The 13,143-nt window shown below is 47.7% G+C and overlaps 2 protein-coding genes across 2 annotated transcripts in view; one reads left to right on the forward strand and one right to left on the reverse strand.

The window, feature by feature from the left end:
* Positions 1-394: 394 nt before the first annotated feature.
* LOC122366355 lies at positions 395-2,172 on the reverse strand. Its single transcript, XM_043338531.1, has 2 exons — positions 1,396-2,172; positions 395-1,261 (listed from the first exon to the last, which is right to left on the reverse strand). Exons 1-2 carry the CDS (start codon positions 2,170-2,172, stop codon positions 395-397), a joined length of 1,644 nt encoding a protein of 547 aa, XP_043194466.1.
* Positions 2,173-11,957: 9,785 nt separating this feature from the next.
* LOC122366349 (coiled-coil domain-containing protein 113-like) overlaps positions 11,958-13,143 on the forward strand; it is a 116,162-nt gene continuing 114,976 nt past the window's right edge. Inside the window, exon 1 of the mRNA XM_043338527.1 lies at positions 11,958-12,604. Coding sequence (XP_043194462.1) covers positions 12,521-12,604 — 84 coding nt within the window. The 5' untranslated portion in view covers positions 11,958-12,520. The remainder of the gene's footprint in view (positions 12,605-13,143) is intronic.

Here is a 13,143-nt window from a genome sequence, read left to right on the forward strand (position 1 = left end):
ACGCCCACGACTGGTTTTGCCACTCTTCTTCCCGCAGTTTCTCTTATGGTGCCACAGAGTTTTGCGAAAGAAGAAGGCTTGTCAGTCCTCACAGACCAGGAAGTCATCCATATCTTTTGCGCCGGAACTGCTATCACCAGCCGCTCTACCCCATGGCACGAGCTCTCCGTCCTTAGCTCCCCTTCTCACCTTCATGCTGTGGATGTAATTACCCTTGTTTTTCAGCTCCTGGAACGCTTCGAATCGCTATTTCGAACGTTTTTTCATTGCTAAAATTCGCTGCACTTCTACATCAGAGGCGTGATGGCGCTCCAAATGTCGCGCCATCTTCATGACCATTCGTTCGCAGAAATAGCAAGCATTCTTACGGTCCCAAACGCGCTTGGAGGAGGTGTTACCTGTGCTTCAGATGTCCCTGGCTGTTCACAACATGTTCCAGAAGCAGCTCCAGGCGACGTGAAAAGAAAACGCCAGCGACGTGCGGGTTTCTCACGACGCGGCCGTTCCTGCCACCATCATCAACGACGATGTCGTCCACCGCTGCACCTTCTTGCTGCATCATCAGGAGCTGCAGGTCAGGCCAATGAAGGTCGGCTGCGCTGGTCGTCAAGAAGAAGGTGGGCATGCCAACCTCTTCTATGAGGTCCAGCAGCTCGAATCGTCGAGCGCGCTTCCATTGTGGGGTACCGCGCAGGCTGCTGGCGAAGTAGTGCAGCTGGTGTTCGATGGTCCTGTTCCCGCCAGCCAGCACCTGTTGCAGCTCCTCAGCCGAGATGCCTCTAGCCTCCTCGTCTCTTTTCATAAATACACGCCCGGTCTGGGCTGCTCGTTTTTGCTGGAGAAGGTTCCACACATAATATCTGAACCTCGGGTGACATGCGTAGCGGCCATCCGCGAGCGACATCAGGTGAGCCAGCCACTCTCCATACTCCACGCGTTTTGTTCTGGGGCAGGTCGGGTCTACATGGCTGATGTCAGCAGAGGCCTTCGGTAAGAAGGTGGGGAACGTCTGGGTGAACAGTCCGATGTGACTATATTCGTTCACCGGCTGCTGTCCTCTCCGCGGCCATTCCAGTAGCGGTTCGGCGTTGCGCCCCACGGCCTGAGCAATGCGCTCGAGCTCAGTTTGCTGTGGCCTTAGCTGGTCCACGGCCGTGACGGTGGTGGCCTCCTCCCGGTCAACATCTCCGGCAGCCATGTCTGCGCCGCCGCCAGGCGCCTCCTCTTGCCAGTCCAGGTCGTCGTCTCCATCATCCTCCAGCTCAGGCAGGTTGTCCGGGACTCCGTCTTCAGGTAGCTCGGTGATGCTTCAGGTAGACTGATGATGATGTCCCTGTAGTACGGGTTGTTCTGCTGAAGCCAGTGTAGAGCTGCTGCTACTTTTGCCTGCCGCACCCGGTAGTCGCGTTGGGTGTTGTTTATCCCCCGCTTCCTGATGAGCAGCACACCTGTGTCCGATGGGCGTCTGGACAGCTCGACGGCGAGGCTTTCCAGCTCCTGTGGGAATGCGATGCCGTGGTTTGAGTAGCCGTACTGGCCTCCACCACGGAGGCGGCAGACGTAGATGTTGGGCAGCACCTTACTAATCAACATTTCCTCCAGGAAAGTGAGGGAGCTCAATTCCTCCGGCACGGCGTCAGGAATCATACCGTTAGCGGCCGAAAATGTATGTGGCATCGCCCCCTCCCGATGACAACGGGCGCAGGTGCCGGATGTATTTATCTTGCTGCCGGAGAGGATGTCCACTTCGTGGCAGATGGTAGAGGTCTTGGTAGAGCGTAATGCACTCACTGCAACTACGAAGGGATGCATGCTTTGTCTTGTTCGTGCAGGCTCCGAGAACGAACGGAATCTGTTGCGGAGGTGGATGTCCGCGTGCGTGCCTTCAGCACGGCGCCTCTGGGAGCGCTGGCGTTGGTCCAGTTCGTCTGTGCCTTCGGCACGGCGCCTCTGGGAGCGCTGTTGCTGATTTAGCTCGTGCGTGCCTTCGGCGCAGCGCCGTTGGGACCGCTGTTGTTCGTATGCAGTGTTGTCTGCATCTCGGCGCAGCTGGGAGATGTCTCTCAGTTGGTCACGGCGTGCCTCGCGGTAACGCCGCCGGCGCTCAATGGCTAACCTCCGACGTCTCTCCGCAGGTGTCTCTGAGTCAGCAGGCACCGGGCCCACTTCCATGATAGAATAGGATGTGTCTAACCAAGTGGATATGATTGATCCAGGGATATGTATAATCTGCCAAGGAAAGAGGAATAGTATGTAATAAGTATGTATGAATGAATTATGTAAGTATGTATGTATGTATGAATAGTATGTAAGCCAAAGTTAATGGCGCTCCGGTATATAACGAAGAGAAATAAGAGTTTTAAATACATGCAGACATCCATCCGAGGCCTCTTGCACCAAACTACCTACCCAGGTAAATTCAGATTTTACCTAGATTCTCTTGCACTAAACTACCTACCAAAAAACGCTACCGTGAAAATTTACGTAGAAATTCTACCGAGCGGCATAAGAACTTACCAATTGTTAAAGTCCGACTGGCTGTTTTCCTCTTGCACCGAAAGCCGGAAAGAAGTACTCGCGGAGGAATTTTTGACGGTTTGACGGTAAACGCGGGCTTCCAAAATAACTAGCAAAACCTTAGGTAAAATGATTCAATTAGTAACAATAGGCACAATACATGATAATCAACGGGTACTTTTATGTAAATTAGGCATTACAAAATGTTTAGACAATGGTAAATCAATATTTTATGAGTGAATAATAATATTATTGACCAAATGCTCCATGGGTTCACAGAGGTGCTTCTCCGTACCAAGGCGATAAACCTCCGTAGCAGAACAGCCAGGTTGAAGACTCACGTCGTTGCCATGGAAACGAAGCTTATTTGTTCAAGTAATTTAATATCAAAATAACTTCTATCGGTATTTGCGTAAATGAAAAATGATTTCATAATCCCAAAATGTATTTTAATAAAAACAATATCCAATTAATTGTTTTCTTTATTTACTATTTGTTTGCGCCCACAAATAATTCGTCGCCAAACAGCCAATCAAAACAAATCCTATAAACGCGAGCTGTCAAATTTACCTAGGTAGGTAGGTAGGATGGTGCAAGAGAAGCTACCGCCGTAGGTAGTTTTACTAGGTAGGTATTTTGCCGATTCACGTGCACGTGCAGAATGCCACTTCCAGATCCCAGGAACGGCTGGGCCGATCGCGTAGCGACCGGTTAGAAGGGTGCCTTGCATAAGTCCGTTGGAAGTACCCTCTCGCCCTTCCGCACGTGCAGGGCTCACTAGCTCGCTCGCTCGTTCTTCGCCCAAAAGGCGTTTTACTGGTAACATAAGGCGACGTTCGAGTTTTTTAGGCTCAGTTTCTGCCCGTTTCGCTGGCTAAAACGCGTGCTTAGTTGAAAAACATACTTTTTCGGACTTTTCGAGCGAGCGAGCGCAGCGAGCGAAGCGAAATCTTTTCAATGTAACGGAAAAATCTCAGTATGAGCGGCCCGGCCCGGCCCGGCCCGGCCTGTAACGCTTTTGAGAGGCTTATATCTCAGCAACCGCTGGACCGAATGGCCTGCGGTCTTTTTTGCTGGGTAGCCCCATCCCTTCTACCCCGTAATTGACTACTTTTGATACATCTCAGTGACCGTCGTGGCACGTGCCAGCTGGGAAGCTGGGGCATAAACTTCTCTGTCGGTGGGGATAGAGGGTAGCGGGGAGGGGGAAAGAAAGGGTTACGTCGGCGCCGACGATTGGCTGTTTTGCCCCGGGCTTTCCGTGCGCAGCCGCCAGCCGGCGCCACCGTCGGAAGGCCGGCCATGCTGATTGACAGAGGCGTCGTCAGGTGAGAAGCTGTGGAGAGTCGTTCAGCCGACGCTGGACCAGAGGGTGTAACGCTCTTATAGTAGGTGAATACCACCGCTGAAAGTTTTGCAGCATGTTGCAAGGGCTCAGAAAGTCGTATTCTAATGAAGAAACGAATGAGCCTAAGTTTTGAGCCTAGCATAGTTACAGGTGACGAAGATTAATGAAACTTTGGTCACATATTTTGCCAGTATTTAATGTGAAAGTTTGAATGTGTTTGTTATCGTCAGTATGTATTATGTAATAACACAGAAGCTATGTCCAACTGATCATTGCTTATTGAACGACCTAATTACGGAGCGAGCGAAGCGAGCGTAGTCTTTCCTGATTAACGGAAATTTCTGAGTATGAGCGGCCGGCCGTGGTCACGCTTTTGCGAGGCTTATATCTCGGCAACCACTTGACCGATTTACATGCGGTAAATTTTGTAGGGTAGCTTCATTCCTTCTACCAAGTATTGGACTATTCCCGATGCATGTGGGTGACCCCTTATGCACGTGCCACGTGCAAAACGAAGAGGTGTCAGTTTTGTAATTGTTGCAATATCTCGGTAACTACTTGGCCGATTGCGCTGAAAGTTGGCATGTAGGTAGGCACCCACTAGGCACTGCATATCCATGTGCCAGAGTTGGGGTGCTGCTGCACGTGCGCACGTGCAGGGGTCGTTTCCAGATCTCGAGAACGGCTCGACCGATTGCGCTCAAATTTGGTACACAGTTAGGGACCGGTTAGTAGGGTGCCGTGCACAAGTCAGTTGGGACCCATTTTGCACGTGCGCACGTGCAGGGTGCCGCTTCCAGATCTCGAGAACGGCTGGGCCGATTGTGCCCAAATTTGGCACATCGCTAGAGACCGGTTAGTAGGGTGCCGTGCACAAGTCAGTTGGAGGTACCCCCTCGCAATTTCGCACGTGCAAGGCCCACCCTCTCGCTCGCTCCGTTAGTCGCCCCAAAAGGCGTTATACTGGTAATAAAGATCTCAACGTAACTGAGTAGACCTCACCCGGTCCATGTTCCAAATACAGGGCCCGGCGAAAGTTTAGTCCTCTACCTATGACAACAGTTACCCGGTTCCCAATCTAAGGCATAACGGGGGTTTTGGCATGATGTCAAGGTCAGATCAGGTCTGACCAGGTGAAAACGCTTAAACTACGCATACAAGCTGCACCCCTGCATTGCACGGTCATTGGCCTAAAAACTGAAGTGAACGGATCTCGGGCCATGGGTCACCGAACTACGGCCAGTTTCACACAGATTGTCCACCCGAACGGCAGCGTCGCAGAATGAAGGTCAGAAATTTCTGCATCGGGAAGCTGAACAAGACATTCGGTATCCTCCAGGCCGAACTGACACAGCATGCCATTGCTGATCAGTTGGGACATCTGCCTGCAATTGCATAGTCCGGCGATGGTGGGATAAACATACGGCTACTGGCAGTGACGCCGATCATCCCAGGTCGGGCGTTCGCCCACCATTTCGACCGTGACAGAAATCGCATTTTAAAAGGCGGTCGGGAAGAGGAGCCAGTTGTTGACAAAATTGGCCAAGCGGCTCACGCGCAAGGACTATCTCATCTCCAGACAGACCGTGAGACGCTATTAGAAGAGCTCTCTGAGGCCCATTACTTACAGCTACAAGAGCCTCCAGCGGCTCCGAGTTCTGTTCTGAATCGACGCACGTTTGATGACAGGTCGACATGCATTTTCGTGCAGGACGGACTCAAACGGCTCATCGTTCTGCCAAGGCCCAGCGGTGGTGCGAACTGCGAATCGAACCTGCCGGACTTCTGAAGGAAGGAGGTGTTAGCCGGCTACCATCCGGACCAAATCCTGATCGAGCTATCGTCCAGCAGGGCCTGAACAAACAGAAGCCGGCGGCCAGCCCCGGCGCCCTGCAGTTACAGCTCAAAAGGGAATGGTCGAAAAGCAAGCCGTCTGTGCTGCATAACCTGATTGCCAGCAGACCAAATCGTGCTTGTGCTCAAATCCCTGTTCGTGGGGAATATAGGTGCTGAACGTTAAAATGAATTACATATATGGCATCTTACAGAGTTTTTAACATATTTTTGATACGACAAAACTCATGCCAGACCCGATATAGACACGCAACTAAAATGAGATGAGTGTGTACGTACAATACGTTACCTACACTGATACCAAAATGAGTTGTGGGTACACTGCTGCTAACCTGGTTGTCAGCATGACAAATTGCGTTTGTGTGTAAATCCCTGTTTATGGGAAACATACTGAACGTTAAAAGGAATCGCCACCTTTTATGTAGAAACTCGCAGATGATATTTTTGAATAGAACAAAACTTTGCCGGACCCGGCCGGAATAGACCTGCAACTACATAAAATGAGATGTACATTGCTGCAACTAAAATGAAATGTTCACTACCTTTTCGCCACTTTCTAAACGTGTCCTCTTCCTTGCAAAAGCTCCTCTGGCATTGAATGCGCTGGAGACAGCAATATTTTGGGACCGAGCAGATTCACTTATGATGTCACAGATCAGTGACCTCACCCTACCTGAAAATGAAATTGTTGCCAAAAGGTCCTGTCTGAGTCAAATGTCAGTTAGGCCACCTTTCAGCTATCTAACGTGTTCCGTTCAAAGGTGAAAGAACTGTGAAATGCATGACACCAGAATGAGCTTAACCCGCGCACCGACGGGGGGGGGCGGATATCCGCCCCCCCCTGAGGTTTTTCGCGAATAGCGGGAAAACCGCGGCGCGTAGCGCCGCGAAATTTGGTATGACTATTCCCTTATCAATTTTACACATGGTGTGCAAATTTGAACCTCCTACCTTTCAAGGTCAGGTCACCAGGTCACTTTGAATGACCCAACCTCAAGTTACTTTTTTGCAACTTTGTCACCGTGCCAGAGCTACAGTAGATGTCGGAGGCCTTTGAAAGTCGCAGGATGTTATTAGGTCATTAGTAGCTACAATTTGTATATCTCGGAATTTTGATATCGGTGACCTAAGGTCAGGTCAATTTCGCGACCTCCCCATTATAAGTCAATGGGGGAAAAATCAACTCCCTGTTTTTACCACTAAAACGGGTCGGAATGGCCCCATATACCATACATGACTTCATATACGATCAACCTTCACTACCTTGAGGTCTGTTTTGCTGTTGGGCAGCTGTGAGGTCACGTGACGTCATCAAAGGTCACCAAAGGTTTTTGGCCAATAACTCCGTACAGGAACAAGATACAGACGCGTGGATGGTCTCATTGTGTTCAGCTCGTCAAGACGCATCGAATGATATACATGATGACCTCGAGGTCACGTGACCTGAGGTCAACCTTTGACCTTGACCTTTCGAGGTCAACATATATATCATTCGATGCGGATTGACGAGAGGATCACGATGATGCCCTTAGTTTGTTCCTATCTTGACTAATTCGAAAGTTATTCGAGAAAAACTCTCTCCATATTTAGCGCCGCCATTTTGACTTTTTCGACCCCTGTGACGTCATCTTTGACCTGACCTGAAAATGACCTTAGTAAAAATTGTAGATCTTGACCGTGCGTATCCGATGCCGTTTACCGCTTGTCGCTATCTTGCTTCGTTCTCGAGATCTCAGGGGGGGGCGGTCATCCGCCCCCCCCCGTCGGTACTAAGTTGGCGCAGACCCCCGTCGGTGCGCGGGTTAACCCTCGCCCGTATTGGTGTTTTTCCAGCCGCGAACGTATAGGGGGGGGGGGGGATCAACGGACCTCCCCTTGCCGTTTCGCCCCTGATCGAGGTAGAGCTTCGCGGGAAAAAACGAGCGTGTTGCCCGTGACGAGAGAAAGCTGAAGATACCCAATTTTAAGGTCCTAGGTCATTGGTTGACCTTCCAGGTCAGGTCAATGACCCAAAAGTCGGGAAAATCGGGACTTGTTAGAATGTCTGCTATGGTATTTTTTCGGGGTGCTGATCACAAATATCATGTTAGTTTTGATCACAGATGATGTATTCACGCATTTAGGCCAGGTCGGGTAGGGTCAGGTCAACCAGTAGGGGTGCTGCCGGGTATTCGTAGTAGGTGTCAACCGCCTCTGACAGCTTCGTAGCATGTTACGAAGGCACCAAAACTACTTCGTAAACGTTCATATGGTTGTTAATTTCTAATTCAGCTAAAAAAAAACTGGCCTAGAAACATGTAAAACTCGAAAAAGTGAACCGAGGTCATCAAAGGTCAATGACTTGACCTAACCTTCAGGTGACCGACACCCACCCTAATGCATGGGGCCAACATCATTTCAGATGTTTGAACGCTTGAAACTACGAAAAGACTGCAAACGCGCCGCTAATGCGAGCCGACATACGCCGAATCGCGATTCCGGCCAAACATGGTCTCGAAAAGTACCATGTCGAAAAGTAGGTCACAGGTCAAAGGTCATTTGGGTCAGGGTCATGAAATTTTCAGGGTAGGTGTAAAATTGATCAACTCATAGGTACTGAAAGTTTCGTCGCAATCGGCCGTTTTTTACGCGAGTTATTCGCGAAAAACCGAGGGGGGTCCATTCGACCCCCCCCCTATACGGGCGAGGGTTAAAGTTAAAGTTAGCTAGCGCATGACGGGGTTATTCTCCATAACGCAGCTGACTGGGGTGTTGGTGGTGGGGGTGGGGGGTGGGGTGGGGGGTTGATCTACAGAGCCTCCCTCCTATATCCGAAGCTGCTAGGCTGATTGTCAAAATTCAAATAACGTCTGATAGCCATGGAAAAAGTACAAACTGTCTTGTGAAACCTAATTTCATTGCCCTTGAGATCACCGATGACGTCACAAGTCAGGTCAAAGTAAAAATCATCAATAGTTTGGCTTGTTCACCATTTAGGCTCTGACCGCCGGCTGCCTCGCCAGACCAGGCTCATTTTTGTTTTACATACTCATTGATATATGCCTAAGATACCCTGAGGGTATCAAACTTGTACTAAGGATTTGTCATGTCAAGGTCAGGTCATCATAGGTCACGTAAATTTTATATCACGCATCGGTTACGTGACACATGTTTTATGGTTCATTTCAGCAACATATTTCCAAAACAGTCGTCTGTGTCAATTGATGCCATTTTCAGCTGCATTTAGCTGAGGTCAGGTCACGTTCAGGTCAAAAAGGTCAAATTTTCAAGTTATAAATTTTCAACAAGTAAGTTGTTTACCAGATGCAGTTTGAGCTCAGGAATACGTTGCGGTGCTATTCATTTTGGTCTGCGATGTTGAAAACGTATACTGAAAAATTGTTTTGAGAAAAAATTGATAATGGTGAAATGCTGACTACAAAGTGTATAACTTAGCTATTTTTGAAGATATTGGTCCAAAACTTCTTAGAGTAGATTTGGGGTCGGCAACTCACGGTTCCGGTTCCGGCTGGTCGGATCCGGTCCGCAACCATCTGACGTCCGGCCCATGGCTGGTAATCAGCAACTAAGATTGTGTTCCGGCCCGCGGTCAATTCAGAAATATACTTTTCCATGCAAAAGTGACTAAAGTGTGCGTTGACACAATAGTCTTTCCTACACTATCTGATATTTATGTAGGTATAGGTATCTAATCAGATAATAGAATAGGCACAAACATTCCTTTTATTGTGAAAAGCGATAATGTGAACACATATATATTGCACAAACCGGTTTCGATATCACTTCATCAGTGTGCAAATATATAAATAAAACACACAAAAACAAAATACAAAACGGAGACGAAATAGGTACAGCACGTACAGCAGAGCAAATTAATTTCAAATACATTCATATGACCTCATGTGATTGAGATCCCAAGACGCTTCCGCACCAAAAGAACGGCTAAACTTTTTCCCAATCGTATGTCACCAGCTTTGGAATTTACACACAAACAAGATTCAATGAGGGACGATTCAATCGTTTTTCTATCGGACCTACTTAACCTATCTCGTATGATCTCAGTGCGATCCCAATCAGGTAGACTACCACACTTTTCGGCATGTTTCACCATTGCATTGTTAATATTGTGGTTCCTAAAATCTCTCTTGTGCTCCGTTAACCTGTTCTTAAGCCCTCTCGACGTTTCACCGAAATAAGGCTGTGTACACCCCTTGCACGGTATTTTATACACTAAACTTGTTTCACTACGGTCACACTTTTTCTTTTTTGCTACAACCTGACCAATCTTCTCCCCAGCCTTTTCCACAATCTGAATATCGGAGCACTTCAACATCTTTGATAATGCTTCACAATTCTGTGACCTGGGTACAACAACTATAGCGTTCTTTGTCTTCCCGTTTGTTTCGTTTCCCGTCCTATTCCTGATCCTTTTTGCCTTATTATAGCATTCAATTATAAATGCCCTGGGGTACCTCAAACCTCTAAAAACGTCAGTGATATGATCACATTCTTCCTTCAGATTTTCGGGACTACATATTCTCATCGCTCTGAGGAAGAATCCAATCACTACCCCCGATTTCGTTCTCCTGCTATGAGCTGAAAAGAAATGAATATAGTCCTCTTTGTTTGTGATTTTCCTATACGTCCTAAGTTTAGCCTAAGTTTTTCCTAAGTTTAGCCGTTCTTTTGGTGCGGAAGCGTCTTGGGATCTCAATCACATGAGGTCATATGAATGTATTTGAAATTAATTTGCTCTGCTGTACGTGCTGTACCTATTTCGTCTCCGTTTTGTATTTTGTTTTTGTGTGTTTTATTTATATATTTGCACACTGATGAAGTGATATCGAAACCGGTTTGTGCAATATATATGTGTTCACATTATCGCTTTTCACAAACGTCAAACTGTCATACCACATTCCTTTTATTGTCAGACTCGCCAATTCCTCTGCCAGAGTCTGTCTTTAAAAAAGTCGTGTCATGGCAATCGCAACAAGCGCTGCTTAGTAGGGCACCCGGGCCCACAGCCACCCATTCAGCCATTCGGACAAAATTTCTATTAAAAGTACGTTTCATCCTTTGACGCAGGACAAAGCATGTTAGCTGTCACAATTAAAAATCCGCTACGCGCTACGCTACCATATTTCCCAAATATTGCGTATGAACTATGATTGTTGCAAATTGTTATCATACTATAGGGGAAAACGGGGGAACACCGACCCCCTTAACCTTTTAGGGTCTAGTCACGTAATTTTTGGCCAAATCAATCTCTCAAATGATCAAAAGTGATCAATCTCTCAGTTTCATTGGATTGTCGCATCAATGCTACATACATTTCAACCAATTGTTTTCTTGTAGTGTCGTTCATAATTGCATTATTCCACATTTAGTGAGGGCCTACATTTTTTCGGGTTAACACCGACCGTTGTTTAACACCGCCCGAGCTCATCAGGCAAAGAAAGTTGCAGATTGCTGGACTATTAAGGAAAACATCCGAGATATAAGTTGTGAGACCTCTAGAGGATACCAATTCCTGTAAGTTTTATCTCCCTGTAAAAGCTTCTCTGGCACTGAGTCTACATTTTCAGACCGTGGAGAAGTTCACGTATGACGTCATAGGTCAGTGACCTGACGCGACCTGAAAATGCGGTTGGTGTTTCAAGGTTTGCCTTGAATCAAAGCCATGTTTCCTGGTCCCCAGCCGTGTACCAAATTTGAGCGCAATCGGCCCAGCCGTTTTCGAGATCTGGAAACGCCCCCTGCACGTGCGCACTGCGCACGTGCAGTAGCACCCAAGCTGCAACACGTGGGAATGCATTGCCTGGTGGGTGCCTACCTGTATGCCAAGTTTCAGCGAAATCGCCCCAGTAATTACCGAGTTATTAAAATGGGAACAAATTTGACACCTCTTATTGTTGTATTTTGCACGTGCACTGGGGGTGACCCACATGCATCGAGAGTATCCTATTTTCGGTAGAAGGGATGCAGCTACCCTACAAAAATTACCGGAAGACAATCGCCCAAGCGGCTGCTGATATATGAGCCTCTCAAAATCACTACTTTTGCAAAACAGCTTGAACACCCTTGACTTTTCACGTGGCACGTGCCACGACGGTCACTGAGAATTATCAAAAGTAGTCAATTACGGGGTAGAAGGGATGGGGCTACCCAGCAAAAAAGACCGCAGGCCAATCGGTCCAGCGGTTGCTGAGATATAAGCCTCTCAAAAGCGTTACAGGCCGGGTCGGGCCGGGCCGGGCCGGGCCGCTCATACTGAGATTTTTCCGTTACCTAACTACATATATTGAAAAGACTCGCTTCGCTCGCTGCGCTCGCTCGCTCGTAACAACGCAGCAGTTCGATAGACGACAGACGGCCGCTTTGTGGCATATCCCTAAGCTAATATGCACGAGGTTGCAAATCAGCTAAAAAAAAGCCAGTGAGCGCAAGCGAAAGCGAGCTTCCAAGCACTTTTCAAGCAGTTTCTAGCATTGACCTGGTATTCGTCTTAATCGGCGTAATTAACCAGATCCAAGACCAGATCGAAACCAATGACGGGTTTGAAACACCGATGCACAGAAGCTTTTTCGATTTGTGAGTGTGTGGTCAAACGGTAATTGTTGGAGATGAGCAAGAAAACTTCCTAGTCTTTTTTTCTTCTAGAAAAGAAAAATAATGTAGAAATTCTATAACAATAAGTAGAATAGTGAATACGTCTACAAACATTGAAGTTCGTCTGAGTAATACGTGGCACCGATAAAGAAATACTGTGGAACATACGCATTCAGATCATTGCAGAAAAGAATGTCAACTTCAAGCATCGCTAGTTGTGGAGGAGCGTCCATCCGCAGTCAGGCGGACGCGTTCAGAGCCGTCACAGACCAACAGGTGAGAGCACACTCAGCAGTCAGCGCGCGCCACCCGCGGCAGAGCAATGAACTGGCACTTTAGCCAGCCAATTGTTTCAAGTCAGGTCAGTTCAGGTCACTGACCACTGACCAGTGGCCAGTAACTTATGACGTTATAAGTGAGACTGAGCCTCTGCAAGGTCTGAGAACGACGCAACTTCGTAATACCCTCAAAGTCAGAGGAGCTTTCAGAGGGAGAACCTCTTTTCCGAGACCATGTTTGGCCGGAATCGCGATTCGGCGTATGTCGGCTCGCATTAAGGCCTGGCTACACTATGCGTTTTCTGCGTGCGTTTTTTGCGTGTTTGCGGGTTTTGCGTAACATCGTTCTAGAGAAATAAACGATATTACGTTTTTGTGATGTTCTTTATATTCAATTGTAGTTAATATAAGAGTTATAATAACTTCTGCATATAACTAATGTAAAAATTATATTATTTTTTACTTTTTTCTTGAACGATATTAGGCAAAAAACGCAAACCCGCAAAAAAACGCACGCAGAAAACGCATAGTGTAGCC

Source organism: Amphibalanus amphitrite, unplaced genomic scaffold, assembly GCF_019059575.1.
Source record: "Amphibalanus amphitrite isolate SeventyFive unplaced genomic scaffold, NRLGWU_Aamphi_draft 000799F_arrow, whole genome shotgun sequence".
Taxonomy (NCBI): domain Eukaryota; kingdom Metazoa; phylum Arthropoda; class Thecostraca; order Balanomorpha; family Balanidae; genus Amphibalanus; species Amphibalanus amphitrite.